The sequence below is a fragment of the Geotrypetes seraphini genome, chromosome 9 (assembly GCF_902459505.1).
Source record: "Geotrypetes seraphini chromosome 9, aGeoSer1.1, whole genome shotgun sequence".
In the NCBI taxonomy this organism is placed as follows: Eukaryota; Metazoa; Chordata; class Amphibia; order Gymnophiona; family Dermophiidae; genus Geotrypetes; species Geotrypetes seraphini.
In genome coordinates, this window is record NC_047092.1 from 148,091,491 (window position 1) to 148,110,329 (window position 18,839).

Consider the following 18,839-nt stretch of genomic DNA (forward strand, 5'->3'; position numbering starts at 1 on the left):
TGCAAGAATAATTTGTCACAATGCATATACAGTCAAACCTCGGTTTGCGAGTGTTTTGCAAGACGAGCAAAACATTCTTGCAAATCTTGCCTCACAAACCAAGCGTTGACTCGATTTGTGAACGCCCCCCAAGCGAACCGGCACCCCCCGCCCGAACAGCATTCAATCTTACCCCCCATCTGGCACCAGCACGCAGCCCACCGGATGTGCTGGTGCCGGTGAAAGAAGTTCCTGCCTCTTTCCTGGGCCTTGAGCATCTGTGCATGCTCAAGGCCTTCTGGTTCTTGCTCTCTCCGAGATTGCTCAAATTGGCAGTGTAGCTACATAGCTTAACCTAGGCCTCTTACTACACACCACTTAGATAAGTAGTTTTATAGGTGGCATATCAAATACAGCTAAACTATAAATATAGGCTAGTTTTCAGCAATTTGCATACGCCACCATTTTTAACCATTTGGTCTGCTTCATGTCAAATACAATGCAAAAGACGTCTCATCAAAAATCTGGGTTTCTTGTTACATTATAAACCATAAAATGATTCTGCTTGTCACCATCTGATCTCCCATCCATCCTTTCCTGTTTCTCACCCTCCATCCTTACCTTTCCCTGTGAGACTGCCATTGGAATTCTTTCATATTTCACTTCAATATTTTGATATTTGTCATCTTTTGCTCACTTTTAATCCAAGGAGGTTTTTCCTTTGAGACTAGTTTTAAAAAAAATGTATTGTTAGTCCAATGAAAAAGATATCAACTTTTTTTTTTCTTTTTATTACCATTTCAGTCTGGTTCAAGTTTGAGAAGACTTCACTGATTTTTGCCTGAGATCTCTCAAGAAATAACTGACTTTTTTGGCACAAACTTTGGGCAAATCCTTTCCAGTACACAGACATTTGTCATTCTGTGGTGTTTTCTTTTTGGGAGGGAGCCATTGGTGGATTTCAGTAATCCATTGCTGAAATGCTTCAGAACTCCTCCTTTGCTTTAGAAGAGGTTCTCAGAATATGTGGCAGTTTCCTCAGGTTCAAAAACTTTCCTAACCTTCCAGTCCTTAGATAGGAAAGAGCTTTCAAACCTCTCAGAATATCATAGAACATAAGAACATAAGAAGTTGCCTCCACTGGGTCAGACCGGAGGTCCATCTCGCCCAGCGGCCCGCTCCCGCGGCGGCCCACCAGGTCCTTGACCTGTGAAGTGAATTTTTGACCTTTATAATCTACCTCTACTTCTATAACCTACTTCTGCTGCTATCTGTACCCCTCAATCCCTTTATCCTTTAGGTACCTATCCAAACCTTCCTTAAACCCCTTTACTGTGCTCTCGCCTACTACAACCTCCGGAAGAGCATTTCTGAAAATCCAGTGGTAAAGAATACTGTGATGATTCCAGTTGTATATCAATTCCATTACGAAGGCAATTTTCAAAGTCACTTGTGTAAAAAGTAAATGACCCCATTAGCAGTTGGAATTACTAATGTGCCCTAAAATCATTAATGCATGTTAATAAGTAGGACCCATTGCATTAAATAGGACTTGTAATAAAGTAACACATTCATGATGATGAGCATGTGCTAATGCATTAGGGTATGCCCATAACATTTACTGGAAATGGGTTGGCTGAAAGTGCACATCAGGATTCATGTATTTTTTGCCTGAGGTGTTCCCAAAGGCATACTTAGATTGTATTGGATAATTAATCGAGTGCCTAGATTAAAGTTTAAGTCTCTGTGTTAGTTTCCTATAAAAATTTTACTCCCAGGAAAAGCAGTTTTGTACCCGTGGAAGTTTCGGGTACAAGGTTGTACCCACTGACATGAGTGGGCAATTTGAAAATTGCTCCTTGATGAGCACCTTTTAGTTTTGGTTTGACTTTTAAACCAAATTAATTAGCACTATATCTTATTCTCAAATTGCAGCTTATTTTGTTACAAGTAGGTGCTGGACTTGCTGATTCTACTTTCTTCTTCAGACCTCCAGAAGCCACCAAACACTGATGTGAACAAGAAAGAATGGAAATGTATTGCATTTTACAAAAACTTTAAAAGGACTAACCATCCTAATCTGGTGTAACAGAATTGACAGTGGCAGGTAGTACCTTACAGACTAAACCTATTTATTGACCAAAGTGGACTCTGATCTTTGAAAGCTGTGGCCTTAATAAATGCCACCTGCCTCTGTCAATATTGTACTGTATAGTATTAGACCTGTTTAGCTTCTTGCTTCCTTTGACTATGCATTGGGAAGTAGCGATCATCAAACGGTTTGTTTGATATAACGGCTAAAGTGGAGAGCGGCCGCACGATACTTAAAGTCCTAGATTTCAAACGTACGGACTTTAATGCAATGGGAAAGTACCTGAAGAAAGAGCTGTTAGGATGGGAGGACATAAGAGAAGTGGAAAGACAGTGGTCTAAGCTGAAAGGAGCGATAAAAATGGCTACGGACATTTATGTGAAGAAAATTAATAAAAACAAGAGAAAAAGGAAGCCGATATGGCTGAGAAAATAAAGGCGAAAGAGTTGGCGTTCATGAAATATAAAAAAAACCAAGAAGAAGAGAGCAGAAAGGACAACATGGTGAAACTGAAAGAAGCCAAGAGAGAGATACGTTTGGCGAAGGCACAGGCGGAAGAACAAATGGCTAAAAATGTAAAAAAGGGAGATAAAAATTTTTTCAGATATATTAGTGAAAAGAGGAAGATAAAAAATGGAATTGCTAGGCTAAAAGATGCTGGGAACCAATATGTGGAGAGTGATGAGGAGAAAGCAAATGTGCTAAACAAATACTTCTGTTCTGTGTTCACAGAAGAAAATCCTGGAGAAGGACCGAGATTGTCTGGCAAAGTTACACGAGAAAATGGAGTAGATTCTGCGCCGTTCACGGAGGAGGGTGTTTATGAGCAACTTGAAAAACTGAAGGTGGACAAAGCGATGGGACCAGACGGGATCCATCCCAGGATACTAAGGGAGCTGAGAGAGGTTCTGGCGAGTCCTATTAAAGACTTGTTCAACAAATCTCTGGAGACGGGAGTGATTCCTGGGGATTGGAGGAGAGCGGATGTGGTCCCTATTCATAAACGTGGTCACAGGGATAAAGCAGGAAACTACAGGCCGGTGAGCCTCACTTCAGTTGTTGGAAAAATAATGGAAGTGTTGCTGAAAGAAAGGATAGTGTACTTCCTTGAATCTAATGGGTTACAGGATCCGAGGCAACATGGCTTTATAAAAGGTAAATCGTGCCAAACGAACCTGATTGAATTTTTTGATTGGGTGACCAGAGAGCTGGATCGAGGACATATGCTAGATGTAATTTATTTGGATTTCAGCAAAGCCTTTGATACAGTTCCTCATAGGAGGCTGTTGAACAAACTTGAAGGGCTGAAGTTAGGACCCAAAGTGGTGAACTGGGTCAGAAACTGGCTGTCGGACAGATGCCAGAGGGTGGTGGTTAATGGAAGTCGCTCGAAGGAAGGAAAGGTGACTAGTGGAGTTCTTCTTCTGACTGTGCATCCAATCTTTCTTCCCTTCTTTTAGCCTGTATGCTTCCTCTCCTCCAGACCTCATTCCTTCCCCCAACTTTTCCTTCCTCTTCCCTGCCCTTTCTTTCTCTCTGCCTCCCTTTCTTTTTTTTCTGTTTCTCTTCTTTCCTTCTGTCTCCCTGCCTGCCCTTTTTCTTTCTTTCTCCCTGCCCTCCCCCAAGCCACTGCCATCGGGGACCAGGACCCAAACCGCCACCAATAACAGGCCCGAAAGCCGACGCCGCCCCAAGCTGTCCCTGCTTCGGCCAACCAGCATTCCTCTCCCAGACGTCAATTCTGCCGTCGGGGAGAGGAAGGCTGATTGGCCCAAGATTGCGATCGACCTATTGGGGGAAATGCTGCCGGGTCCTGCCTTCGCGGAAACAGAAAGTAGGCAGGACCCGGCAGCAAGAAGAGCAAATGCTTCACTAACCTGTCTCCCGCCTTAGCCCATAGCGAACGCTTGCTTCAGGGCTCTCAACATATGCGTGCGGCTTCCCTTCTCCCCCCCCCCCGGACATAACTTCCGGTTTCTGAGGGAAGAGAAGGGAAGCTGGCACGCACACGTTAGAGCCAAGGAGCATAAGTTCGCTACGGGCTGAAATCTCCAAGCCGGTTTTTTTTGTTTTTTTTTAATGTTCAGCAGCGGCAGCAGCAGCAGATGATAGCTGGGCGGACCGCCCAGCTAAAAGGCCCTAGAGAGAACATTGGAGAGGAAGGCTGATTGGCCCGGTAGATCAGGACGGCAACACAAGTCTATCACGGAGCCCGGGATGGGCTCCGCGATCGACTCGCGTTGCCTTCCTGAGCTACTGGTCGATCGCGATCGACGTGTTGGGCACCCCTGCCCTAGAGGAAAGGAGAGACAGGGGAGATATGATTCAGACGTTCAAATACTTGAAGGGTATTAACGTAGAACAAAATCTTTTCCAGAGAAAGGAAAATGGTAAAACCAGAGGACATAATTTGAGGTTGAGGGGTGGTAGATTCAGGGGCAATGCCGTCATCTACTATGTTACTATGTTACAATTTCAGAAGTTTTTAATTCTTTGTGCATTGCTTCCTTAGGGTATGCTAGACATTCAAGTGACCAGAACCAACAGGACTACAGTAGATATACAGGAGGTCTGAATGAAGAGGAACAGTATGAAAGGGCTCTCAGAAACAGTCTTAACGACAGAGGTAAGAATTTTACAGCCTTGCTCATTCCAATATATTCCAGTTGGACACAAAACTTACATAGAAATATTCAAAATTAAATAAACGTAGGGAAATGCTTTTAAAACCAATAGGAGGAAATTTATTTTCACTCAGAGAATAGTTAAGCTCTGGAATGCATTGCCAGAGGTTATAAGAGCGGATAGTGTAGCTGGTTTTAAGAAAGATTTGGACAAGTTCCTGGAGGAAAAGTCCATAGTCTGTTATTGAGAAAGACATGGGATGAAGCCACTGCTTGCCCTGGATCAGTAGAATGGAATGCTACTACTCCTTGGGTTTTGGTCAGGTACTAGTGACTTGGATTGGCTACCGTGAGGATGGGCTACTGGGCTAGATTGGCCATTGGTCTGACCCAGTATGGCTATTCTTATATTTTTATATTATAAAAAATAAATTAAAATTGTACAGGCAAGTAAAGCATAAAATTGATGTACTGCCAGTACTGAAACATAGTAACGTGCCAAGCCAGAGATTTGACTGTCCAAGCCTTTTTGTGTTAAGTCTTTGTTGTATTTAATTACCTACAGTAGCTTCTGAATAAAGAACAAAGTATTCTTGAATTAGACGCTGGTATGTCTAACAACTAGAAAATCAAATTAGCTTGTAGTATAATGCCACCTTGCATTAGTTCATTGATATGTTAATGACTCCACTGTGTGTTACCCGTTGGGGCTAAATTTGATATTTTGTTGGAACAATGAGGGCAAAGCGTGTTCTTTTCTTTGTGAAGAACTTATGATTGTAGCCGTAAGATGTCATGTATCTTGTGCACTAGCAGAGAACAACATCCTTACTGAATTTCACTGCATGGGGGAAATATATAGAGAAGAACAGCACTAAAGGACTAGCAGTTATGAAAACTAGTGCTGCCCGATTCACGATTTGAATCGATTCACCAATTCGAATCAGGTGAATCGATTTGAATCGATTCAATTTTAAGAAAAATCAGCCTCCCGATTCGATGGCCGACCCTTCCCCCCGTGCCTTCCTAAAGCAGGAGCGGCAGCGCTGCCTTTTGCTAGCCGTCCGCTGCCGCTCCTGCTTGAGGGGGGAGGGTCAGTCGGAAAGGCCTGAATGTTTCCCCAGCTTCCTCGCTCTTACCAGCTTAAGCAAATACGGAAAATCAGAGGCGGGAAACTACGAGGTGACACCAGGAAATTCTTTTTCACTGAAAGGGTGGTTGATCGTTGGAATAGTCTTCCACTGCAGGTGATTGAGGCCAGCAGCGTGCCTGATTTTAAGACCAAATGGGATCGACACGTGGGTTCTATTCACTAAGAAAAGGTAGGGGAGGGTCATTAGGGTGGGCAGACTAGATGGGCCATGGCCCTTATCTGCCGTCTATTTCTATGTCTATGTTTCTATGATCGCTGGTGCTATAGCGAGCCCTGCAGCTGCTGTTGTTCTCAGCGGCACGTTCTTTCTGCTATGGTCCCGCCCCTCGTCTGATATCAGGGTCAGGATTGTGGCAGAGGAAACGTGCTGCTGAGGATGACGGCAGCTGCAGGGATCGCTATAGCACCAGCGATCCTGCAGGTTGCCATATTAGCTTAAGGTAAACGCAGGGAAGCTGGGGGGAGCCAGACTTCGCAGTGGGGGAGCAGGCCTTCACGGCAGGAGGTCAGACCTTCACGGGGGAAGCAGGCCTTCGCGGTGGGGAGGCAGGCCTGTGCAGAGGGAGGAGGAGGAAGGAGTAAGAGAGGGGAGATGCCAGACCTGGGGTGAAGGGAAGGGAAGAGAGAGGCCAAACCAAAAAGAGGGGGAGGAAAGCAGAGGAGAGGTGCTTGGCTAATGGAGAGAGGGAGAGAGAAATACAAGACCACAAGGGGAAGGGTAAAAGAGGAACAGATACTGCTCCAAAGTAGGTAGGCAGGGTGCAGGATGGCAGGAGAGATAGTAGGAGAAAGCCTGTACCTGGGGAAGGGGATACAAGAGAGAAAGAAAAAGTTGGCTATGGGGAGAGATAAGATGCTGGGCATGGAGGGAGCATAGGAACAGGAACACAAGGGGGACAGTACTGGAGAGAATAGGGTTAGGGACACAGAAGAGAGATGCTGGATGAAAGGGTAGTTGAGAAAAGGAGAGATGGTGGATCTGTGGATGGTGGGGTCCATTGCTGCAGCTGCAGGGGGATGGAAATGAACAAAAGAAAAGATGCCAGACCTCCGAGGGAGGAAAGGGAAACAGAAGGGGAGGACAGAGATGGAAGATGGATGGTTAGCACGAAGAAAGAAGGAGAGCCTGATCAGAAGACGACCACACCAACATGATTTGAAAAATGACCAGACAACAAAAGATAGGAAAAATAATTGTATTTTCTGTTTTGTGATTATAATATGTCAGATTTGAAATGTGTATCCTTGCAGAGCTGGTGTTAGACTGCGAACGTGAGCTAGGATTTAACAGAGAGAGGAAAAGTATTTTTTGTTTGTTTATTTTATTTACACCACAGGACCAGTGTGGGTAGGAGAGGGCAAAGGGGGTAAAGAGGCTATAAACCCACCAGGATGTTTGGAAAAAACCACCCAATTGGGCAGGAAAATCGAATCGAAAAATCGATTCAATAGGCTGAATCGAATCGAATCAAAATTTTTTTTTCTGAATCGGGCAGCACTACTGAAAACCTATTTACTAATGTATATTTGCTGTTTGAAAATGTACCCTTTTTCCCAAGTGAAAGTAGACATGGGGATGTGCAATGCATGTGGTTTATCCTGTGCAAGAAATAGGCAGGATTGGGAGAGAGAAATTGTATACTACGAGTAGATTAGATTTTCAAATATACACATGGTTTTGAAGGGGTCGATGCAGTCAAAGCAGGTGCTGATCTGTTCAGGTACTCTTTCCTGGGCAGAAAAACATGCTTGTATCTTTTCCTTTATGAATTGTATAAAATCTTTGGATAAAAGTACCTGTGGATCCTGTAAGCCAGTGATTCCCAACCCTGTCCTGGAGGAACACCAGGCCAATCGGGTTTTCAGGCTAGCCCTAATGAATATGCATGAGAGAGATTTGCATATGATGGAAGTGATAGGCATGCAAATTTGCTTCATGCATATTCATTAGGGCTAGCCTGAAAACCCAATTGGCGTGGTGTTCCTCCAGGACAGGGTTGGGAACCACTGCTGTAAGCAACCAGTTTTGAAAACCGTTCCATTTTAATGAAGGATAATCATGGACTTTTAAGAAATTACTGTAATTTAGTTGTGCAGTCTCATACCATATGAAATTGTGGTTCTGGAAATAGTAATGCCATTGCAAATGCATTGAAGTTGTTATCTTGGAAGGAAAGCAGAAGCACTACAAAAAAAAATCCTTTTTTTTTTGAGTTGGAAGATTGTGGCTGGGCTTACAGCTGGATGATGAGAAGGCTATTTAGTCATCTGAGGTTAGGCACTCCTTTGCATTTGAATGTGCAGTGTATGTGAGGCGGGTGTACATGTGGGTAGAGAATGACCAGGGCATGAGCAAGTCTCCCAATTACAAATGCAACTTACAGAATACAATAAGGGCCTCTTCTATTAAACTGTGCTAGCAGTTTCTAGTGCGGAGAGCCGTGCTGAATGGCCCTCTCTGCTCCTGACGCTCACAGAGTTCCTATGAGCGTCGGAAGCAGCGCGGGCCATTCAGCGCGGCTCTTTGTGCTAGCGCAGTTTAATAGAAGAGGGGGTAAGTTTGCATTTTTGCCGTATTTAGGAGTGCTCAGTTACACCGGCAGTACGGCTGCGGACACCAGCCCCCGAGATTCAGCTAGTGGCAGTGAGTGTTTTGCTACCCACTGCCAGTGTTATTCATGGAATTCAATGCTGGTCCCTGGTCTGGGCTTCAGCATTGAGTATCTGTTTGTTTTTTTTGAGACGGCTAAGTGGATATTCAGCTCTTGATTGTGTAAACCAAACTACTTTAAGATAGGACTGCTATTTATGCAGCTCAATTTAAGTGGTTTACTTAATGCGATGAAGGGCTAAATATTTTATTTAAAAATTTATCAACCGCCTATTCCTAAGCGACATTACAAAAGTAACATACATAAAAGAAAACATGCAAGGCTTATACAAATATCTTGAATTACAAATGAATAATTACATCTTAAAACCAAGACTTCATAGATCCTCACAGTAACATTTATCCTGAAACCAGCATTAAACAACATATCCTTTATTGAAATGCTTCTAAAACTAATGTAGTTTTAAATTTTTTTTTTTTTAAACTTCTGAATATCAGATAAAGCCCTCAGTGGTCCAGTTAACCTGATTTTGCCTCAGAATGCTGATGAGTTAGCCGCTTTTGAATTCGGCACTGTATGTCCTGGATCGGTAGCATGGAATATTGCTACTCTGGATTGACCACCGTGAGAATGGGCTACTGGTCTTCATGGGCCATTGGTCTGACTCAGTAAGGCTATTCTTATGTTCTTAAGTGCCACTGAAAAAGGCTGGATAGTCATAAATAAGCCATACAACTATCTGTGGGTTATATCATTTTGAATATTGGCCAGCTAAATTTTAGGTACATAAGAATAGCCATACTGGGTCAGATCAATGATCCATTTAGCCCAGTATCCTGTTTTCACAGTGGCCAATCCAGGTCACAAGTACCTGGCAAAAAACCAAATAGTAGCAACATTCCATACTACCGTTTCCAGGGCAAGCAGTAGCCTCCCCCAAGTCTGTCTCAATAGACTTTTCCTCCAAGAGCATGTCCAAATCTTTTTTTTTAAACAGCTACATTAATTGCTTTTATCACGTCCTCTGCTTAACTATTCTCATGTCCAGAGTAGAGAATGACACGGGGAAAAAATTAGTCCCCTGTCTCCGCCCCGTCCCCGCGAGTTCAGCCCTGTCCCCGTCCCCGCAAGCTTGGTTCCTGTCCCTGCAACACAAATCACCGCAACACAAATCACAAAAGCGTTGCTGAAAACAAATCCACAAGAAAACATTGGAGAATACCAACTACCGTATATACCGTATTTTCGCGGATATAACGCGCGCGTTATACGTGATTTTACGTACCGCGCATACCCCTCGCGCGTTATATGGCTGAGCGCGGTATACAAAAGTTTTTAAACATAGTTCCCACCCCGCCCGACGCCCGATTCACACCCCCAGCAGGACCGCTCGCACCCCCACCCCGAACGACCGCTCGCACGCGCTCCCACCCGCACCCGCATCCACGATCGGAGCAAGAGGGAGCCCAAGCCCTCTTGCCCGGCCGACTCCCCGACGTCCGATACATCCCCCCCCCCGGCAGGACCACTCGCACCCTCACCCCGAAGGACCGCCGACTCCCCAACAATATCGGGCCAGGAGGGAGCCCAAACCCTCCTGGCCACGGCGACCCCCTAACCCCACCCCGCACTACATTACGGGCAGGAGGGATCCCAGGCCCTCCTGCCCTCGACGCAAACCCCCTCCCCCCAACGACCGCCCCCCCACCAAGAACCTCCGCCCGTCCCCCAGCCGACCCGCGACCCCCCTGGCCGACCCCCACGACACCCCCACCCGCCTTCCCCGTACTTTGTGTAGTTGGGCCAGAAGGGAGCCCAAACCCTCCTGGCCACGGCGACCCCCTAACCCCACCCCGCACTACATTACGGGCAGGAGGGATCCCAGGCCCTCCTGCCCTCGACGCAAACCCCCCTCCCTCCAACGACCGCCCCCCCCTCAAGAACCTCCGACCGACCCGCGACCCCCCTGGCCGACCCCCCCACCCCCCTTCCCCGTACCTTTGGAAGTTGGCCGGACAGACGGGAGCCAAACCCGCCTGTCCGGCAGGCAGCCAACGAAGGAATGAGGCCGGATTGGCCCATCCGTCCTAAAGCTCCGCCTACTGGTGGGGCCTAAGGCGCGTGGGCCAATCAGAATAGGCCCTGGAGCCTTAGGTCCCACCTGGGGGCGCGGCCTGAGACACATGGTCGGGTTTGGCCCATGTGCCTCAGGCCGCGCCCCCAGGTGGGACCTAAGGCTCCAGGGCCTATTCTGATTGGCCCACGCGCCTTAGGCCCCACCAGTAGGCGGAGCTTTAGGACGGATGGGCCAATCCGGCCTCATTCCTTCGTTGGCTGCCTGCCGGACAGGCGGGTTTGGCTCCCGTCTGTCCGGCCAACTTCCAAAGGTACGGGGAAGGGGGGTGGGGGGGTCGGCCAGGGGGGTCGCGGGTCGGTCGGAGGTTCTTGAGGGGGGGGCGGTCGTTGGAGGGAGGGGGGTTTGCGTCGAGGGCAGGAGGGCCTGGGATCCCTCCTGCCCGTAATGTAGTGCGGGGTGGGGTTAGGGGGTCGCCGTGGCCAGGAGGGTTTGGGCTCCCTTCTGGCCCAACTACACAAAGTACGGGGAAGGCGGGTGGGGGTGTCGTGGGGGTCGGCCAGGGGGGTCGCGGGTCGGCTGGGGGATGGGCGGAGGTTCTTGGGGGGGGGCGGTCGTTGGGGGGAGGGGTTTGCGTCGAGGGCAGGAGGGCCTGGGATCCCTCCTGCCCGTAATGTAGTGCGGGGTGGGGTTAGGGGGTCGCCGTGGCCAGGAGGATTTGGGCTCCCTCCTGGCCCAATATTGTCGGGGAGTCGGCGGTCCTTCGGGGTGGGGGGGCGAGTGGTCCTGCCGAGGGGGGAGAAGAATCGGACGTCGAGGGGGGGCATCAGGCTTTCAGGATGGGGACAGGACTTCAAGGGGGGACAGGCAGACCTTCAAGGGGGGACAGGTAGACCTTCAAGGGGGGACAGGACTTCAAGGGGGACAGGCACGGAGAGGCGGGGCAGTGCACCGAAAGTCAGGGCGGGTGAATGGTGAGTCGGGGCAACCAGAGGAGAGTCGGGGCAACCAGATGAGAGTCGGGGAGGGCGAAAGGAGAATCGGGGTGGCCAGAGGAGAGTCGGGGAGAGCGAAAGGAGAGTCGGGGTGGCCAGAGGAGAGTCGGGCAGCATGCGCGTTATATGCCTGAGCGCGGTATAGAAAAGTTTTTGTACATATCATCGTGATTTCTGCGCGCTATACCCCTGTGCGCGTTTTACAACGGTGCGCGTTATATCCGCGAAAATACGGTACTTGAATATAAACCGGGATTTTGGGGCGAGAATTCGCGGGAGCCAGTAAGGAAGTTGCTCAGCGCCGAGAAGCAGCACCAAATCGCGCTGCTGCTCGTGCCGCTGATTTGGACTAAGTGGATCCATGCAGGCGGTTAGTAGCGGGGCAGGAGTTCAGAAAGCTGCACCTCCACCAGATTGGCAGAGGTAGGAAGATAGGGCAGGGAGGGGGGACAGAGGGCACAGTCTAGGAGGGAGAGTGCAGAGCCTGACAGGGGAGGGGAGGATGGAAGGGTGCTGGGCGCAGAGCCTGACAGGGCAGGACACTTGAATATTATTAAGCTGCCCGACTTATGCTTCTCCACTCTTTGGAAACTGAAAACCATAAAAAAATATTTCGACCCTCTATCCTTCAGATTACTGGTTCAGTTGCTGATTCTATCCATCCTGGACTATTGTAACATCATCTACTTGGGGATATCTAAAAAAAACGTAAGAAAACTGCGAATAATTCAAAACACGGTCGTCCGCTTAATATTCGGATTAAAGAAAAGTGATCACGTTAGTCCCTTTTACAAACGGCTACACTGGTTACCAATCGAAGAAAGAATTCTATTCAAGTTCTCCTGCTTTTGCTATAAATTAATCTGGGGAATGTCCCCTAATTACTTCCTACCTCATTTTGAATTCTATTCCCCCATTAGATCTACCAGAAACAACAACCTGTTTGCATACCCGAAAATCGTTGGCTACAGATATCGAACCTTCCTAGACAGAACTTTCAAGTTTCAAGCTGGTAGACAGCAATCATGGCTAGGCTATCTCATCGATACCGCTAGGTTGACCTACAGCATCTTCCGGAAAGAACTAAAGACCACTTGGTTTAAGAAATTCTTGTCCTAGCCAGACACTCTCCGCGAACATAATTTCAACACCTTATCCTGAATTTCTTCCTCACACTAGGTATCCACATTCCCTGTCTGCTAAAAATTCCCTCTTCATAATTGTATCCTGATATTTCGCTGATATTAGAATATTTTCAATTGTAAGATGTAAAATAGTTATTTATGCATTACTTGTTGGAATATTCATATTTATCTCTATCTCTACCTCTCTCTTTATATTTTTATCTTTACTTTTCATTAATTGTTTCTTCAGGTACTTTAGTTAGATTGTGAGCCTTTGGGACAGTTAGGGAAATTTCCAAGTACCTATCTTATTTATTTTTATCTATTGTATCTTTTTAATGCATCATTTTTGTAAACCGCTTAGAAACCTCACGGTTATTAGCGATATATAAGAATTAAATTAAAATTAAATTAAATTATATTCGAGTCAACCATTTTTCCTCCTTGGGGGGAAGGGGTCTCGACTTATGTTCGGATCGGCTTATATTCGAGTATATACAGTAAGTAAGTGAGAGTTACATATAACAATCTGGGATTGTTTTTGCAAACAATTGTGTGCTAGTGGTATACTTGTTGCATGAAATTCAACAGCTGCTTGATTGTTTTGTTATTCCTTCAGTATTTTGGATTGACTGTGAACCTAAAAAAAAAAACCCCCACACCTGAGGTTATGCATATGTTCTTTCCATCCCTTAACCCAGGGGTGCCCAACGCGTCGATCGCGATCGACCAGTAGCTCAGGAAGGCAACGCGAGTCGATCGCGGAGCCTATCCCGGGCTCTGTGATAGACTCGTGTTGCCGTCCTGATCTACGGGCCGATCAGCCTTCCTCTCCAGTTTTCTTTCTCCCTAGGGCCTTTTAGCTGGGCGATCCGCCTAGCTGTCATCTGCCGCTGCTGAACAAAAAACCGGGTCCTGCCTTCGCGGAAACAGAAAGTAGGCAGGACCCGGCAGGAAGAAGAACAAATGCTTGTCTCCCGCATTAGCCCGTAGCGAACGCTTGCTTCAGGGCTCTCAACATGTGCGTGCCGGCTTCTCTTCTCTTCCCTCCGAAACCGGAAGTTATGTCCGGGGGGGGGAGGGGAGAAGGGAAGCCGGCGCGCACATGTTGAGAGCCCTGAAGCAAGCGTTCGCTACGGGCTAATGCGGGAGACAAGCATTTGTTCTTCTTCCTGCCGGGTCCTGCCTACTTTCTGTTTCCGCGAAGGCAGGACCCGGCAGCATTTCCCTTAATAGGTCGATCGCGATCTTGGGCTGATCAGCCTTCCTCTTCCCGATGGCAGAATTGACGTCAGGGAGAGGAATGCTGGTTGGCCGAAGCAGGGAGAGCTTGGGGCCTGTTATTGGTGGCGTTTGGGTCCTGGTCCCCGATGGCAATGGCAGTGGCAGTGGCTTGGGGGAGGGCAGGGAGAAAGAAAGAAAAAGGGCAGGCAGGGAGACAGAAGGAAAGAAGAGAAACAGAAAAAAATGAAAGGGAGGCAGAGAGAAAGAAAGGGCAGGGAAGAGGAAGGAAAAGTTGGGGGAAGAAATGAGGTCTGGAGGAGAAGAAGCATACAGGCTAAAAGAAGGGAAGAAAGATTGTATGCACAGTCAGAAGAAGAAAGTGCAACCAGAGACTCATGAAATCACCAGACAAGGTAGGGAAAATGATTTTATTTTAAATTTTGTGATCAAAATGTGTCTGAATTTATATCTGCTGTCTATATTTTACACTAAGGTCCCCTTTTACTAAACCGCAATAGAGGTTTTTAGCGCAGGGAGCCTAGGAGTGTCGAGAGCAGCGCTGGGCATTCAGCGCAGCTCCCTGCACTAAAAACTGCTAACGTGGTTTAGTAAAAAGGGAGGGAGTATATTTGTCTATTTTTGTATGGTTGTTACTGAAGTGATAGTGCATAGAGTCATCTGCTTTGACCTCTTTGAAAACCCTGGAATAGGAATGATGATTAACATTTTCTATGCGTACAGTGTGCGTTGTGTTTTTTTTAAATTTTATTGTTGGTAGATCATTGTGACTTGGTCATTTAAAAAGTAGCTCGCAAGCCCAAAAAGTGTGGGCACCCCTGCCTTAACCCATCTGTGCCAAAAGTGCATGTCTTATCTCCATCAAAATCAATGCTGAAGTTAGTGCCAGACTGGGCAAGACAAGTTTTACATTTGGATGCTTGAGGCGAGACCTGTTGATTAAATATGGTGTGCATATGATAACAAAGTTGGCAGTCTGCTTTGCAGTTGTCCTCATAACTTAATGATTGCATGTCCTGAACTTTATACTGTTGCCAGATTCTGAGCTTCATCAGTTCCAACTGTGCTTCTTTGAATAAAAATTGTCACTATCCAAAGGAAAGATAGCCTGCCTGACTCCAAGGTACTTTGATGTTAGCTCAATGTCATCCGGCCATATTCCTTAAAGTGTTTTCTTCAAGTTGCTGGCAAATATCATGAGGAGACCCGCGGCTTAAAAGTTATGAGTTTGAAATTCCATATGAGGGCATGTAATCTGCAAAACTGTGACCTTTGCTCAGCCACAGAATAGAGGACATACCGACAAGAGATTTACCACACAAGCATATACCAGCTTGAATAGAATTGTACCTTGTTGCTGTCGGAAACGTATCAATGCCAAACGCAGTTGTGTTTCTGTGCAATCCATCGTTTGAATGTGGCTTTTCAGAATAACTGGCAATTTAAGAATTGGCCTATATTCAAATAAAAATCATCATTGCTGAGGAAATCTTATCAGTTAATGACTCAGTACAGGATAAGTGGAGGTATGTGTGAAACTCTGGCAATATGGAGAAGTTAACTTTGAAACTTTGGTGCCATCCTTCACTAGCTTCTTCATTTACTTTATCTGTCTGTTGGTGTTACTGTGTGCCAATGGACTGAAGGGTGGGGTTGGAATAGAACCCTGGTCAACCCTATGTAGCTTTTAACCGTTTCCTAAAGAAAACAGTGGTGATTTATTTTGGAGACTTATTTCTCTGAAAATATTGAACTGATGTCTTTTTTTAGTTTTTACAATCTTATGAGATAAGTTTCTGATTCTTCCTGCATTCCAAATTTGATGAAGTTCCATCCCTTTTTTTGAAGTTATTGTGCTTTGGTTGGCAGACAGACAGACTTCAATTTCAATTCTACAAGTCTTTCTAACTCTCTTCATATTATGCTCCAGACATACCATTTTAAATACAGTACTTGATACAAATTTGGATGCATGAAAGTCTTAACATTAAGACCTCCACTGCTTTGAAAATGTCATCTGGGCATCTGTATTCAAGCTAGGCCTCCTAAATATTCACTTAGCCATGCGTCAAAGATCAGATATTCATTCCTTCTTGTGTTAACAGGAATGCTGAACGCCCATAATAACTTTTCCTTTGCTGCAGAGCAGCAGTCCAGTAGAGCCAGACCTTTCATCTGGATGATGTACCACAGTCACCATGCACGCATAATTCTACAAAGCAACAAAAGAAGAATTAACCACATCCTACAAACAAAAGCAACATAAGACCACAAGAATCAATTGATGCTGGACATCCTGAACTGGTTGTGGTAGCTGGAAACAGAGGGAAAGATGCACTAAAGCCAGCGATCGTCGCTAAACCTGTTTGGACAGCTTTAGCGACGATCGCATTTGCCGACCTGATGCACACAACGGCTCACCGTTGGTTTTCCCCCTCGATCGCCCATTTTCCCATCCGGCTATGCAAACTAGCCAAGTGATTGATGCGCTAACATCACTTGGCTATGCACAAAAAGAAAAGCAAGGGTTTTAGCGATTCAACAAAAAAATGACAGGACCTCTCAGTAACTGTGTTACTGACCAGGTCTGCCTATTGGGAGGGGTGACACTTTTTTTTTAATGGCACAGATATTTTGGGTGTGTTACGCAAAATATCTTCTCCATAAAATAAATGCAAAAAGCTCCCCTCCCCTGCCAATGACAGCCCTCCCCGACGATCCCTAATGAACGAGGCACCGTGAATCCCCCCCCCCCACCGCGCTAGCAAAATTCGGCAGGACAGATGCCCATTCCCAACTGCAATGCCGCCCTCCACCCCCACCCCTACCCCTGCGTGAGAAGAAAATGGCAGGAGGGATGCCCACTCCCTCATGCCACCGAAGGCCCATCTCCATGCCGCGTGCACCCCCTAAACATCCCCTACCCTCCCTCCTTCTCCCTCCAAAAAGGTAGGAGGGATGCCAACTCCCTGTTGCCATCGGAAGTCCCATGAACCCCCCCATACCTTTCAAGGAAGTTGAGAGCAAGAGGGATGCTTCATCACTCCTCCAAGGCTTGCCTAGTGCGGGGAGGGGGGGACGGTGAAATCCCAGTGCCGTGTTTGTCAGGGGTCATCAGGGAGGGCTGTCATCGGTGGAGGGGGCTTTTTTTTTCTTTTAATGGGACAGATATTAGCATCTGAATATCCCCTCTGATCATCAAAGCACTAACGGGCTAGGTTAGGGGCAGTCCAGGGGTGAAGCATGGGTGGAGCCATCACTTTACCTGTTAAAAGGACATTTGGTCTGCTAAATGGTAAAGTGAGCAGATCACTTTATCCTCCAAACTAGCTGCACGTTGGTGTATCGGTCAGTATGCTGTTAATTTCTGGGTTACCGCACTAAGAATAGGGGACAGAAAGTTGATGAATCTTAGATTTGGTGGGAAGGAGAGAATATGAAGCTGCTAGACTATAGGGATGAGGGAAAAGAGAGGACAGAGGGCTGCTGGATCATAGGAGAAGGGGAGAGGAGAATTGCTATCCATAAGGGAAAAGAGAGGGGACAGGGAATTGCTGGACTTTAGGGATGAAGAGGGGCAGAGTGGTATCATAAAGCTGCTGGAATGGGGAAAGAGAGGGAACAAAACATAGCTGCTGGATCATAAGGGAAGGGAGGAGAGAACAAGAACTTGCTGGATCATAAAGGGGGGTAGGAGGAAGAGGGTACATAGAACTTCTGGACTATAGTGAGGGAGGGACATGAAGCTGCTGGACCATAAGTGAGAGGGGATAGGGAGTTGCTGGATCATAGGGGCAGAGGGGAAGGGAGAGGTCACAAGGAGTTGCTGGACCATAAGTCTATTTGGGGTGGAGAGAGGGGATACTGAGCTGATGGATCAAAGAGAGGAGGGGGAGAAGATACAAAGTTTTTAGACCATGAGGGGAGGGTGAGATGTTACAAAGCTATTGGACCAAAAAGATAGGGTGATGTTGGATTATAGCGGTGGAGGGGAGGGAAAGGAACAGAGATAAAGAGATGCTGGACCATAAGGGCAGATAGGAAGTAAGGGAATGGAAGAAAATGGGTGAAAATTGGGGAAAGGATAAATGGAATGTACACACCAGAAAGAGTAGAAGACAGGAAAGCAGAAAAGAGAAACTAGGTCCAACATGCTAGGAAAAATAAAATGACCAGACAGCAAAGGTTAAAAAAAGTGCCTTAATTTGAATTTAAGTGGAATATGCTAGCTCTAGGGAAATGGGTGTCTTCGCATTTTGTTCAGTAAAAAGGAAATTTATTTGTATTTTTATTTCTCCTGTGTTGTGGTACAAGCCTGGTGTCAGTTTTTGTCGTCATTTTTCTATTTCTAATTTGTAATCCCTTGTTCTATATTTGAGAGTCTCTGTTCTTTGCCTGTGACCAAGAATTTAAAACAAACCAGAGAAAATATTTCTTCACACAACGTGTAATTAAACTCTGGAATTTGTTGCTGGAGAATGTGGTGAAATCAGTTAGCTTAGCGAGGTTTAAAAAAGGTTTTTATAATTTCCTAACTGAAGAAAGGTTGAGAACCACTCATATAGACTATTTATTCTAGAATTACATACTTTCTTGCCCTTTCAGTTGAGGTGTCCTGTTATAAAATTGCCCTCTAAGTGTCCCAGCTGGTAAACCTAGGTAGAAACACAGTGCCCTGAAACCAGGCAGCGTCAGAACTCTAGCTGCAAAAAAAAAGAAAGAAAAGGATTTGCAGCTATGAGTGTTTTTTTAATTATAGCTTCAGACTCAACACAGAAGTTGCCTCTACATTTCCAGAGCCTGTATGTTTGGCTCACAAGAGAGATTATTTTTCTCTTTTTGTATTTTTTTAAAATGGTTTCTGTCAGCTAAACCTGCCTTCTTTTTTATTTATTTTTTTCCAGCATACATCATGTCTTTATAGTTGTGAATGCATTTGGACAA

The 18,839-nt window shown here is 46.2% G+C and overlaps 1 protein-coding gene across 4 annotated transcripts in view; it reads left to right on the plus strand.

The window, feature by feature from the left end:
* Positions 1-18,839, plus strand: part of RHBDD1 (rhomboid domain containing 1) — a 157,749-nt gene that overhangs the window by 59,261 nt on the left and 79,649 nt on the right. For 3 of the 4 annotated variants that reach the window (XM_033958650.1, XM_033958649.1, XM_033958651.1), the window contains exon 6: positions 4,584-4,697. In XM_033958650.1, the coding sequence (XP_033814541.1) occupies positions 4,584-4,697 (114 nt within the window). Of the gene's footprint in view, positions 1-4,583; positions 4,698-12,449; positions 12,596-18,839 lie in introns of those variants that run through there. The other variant, XM_033958652.1, reaches the window with a different exon arrangement.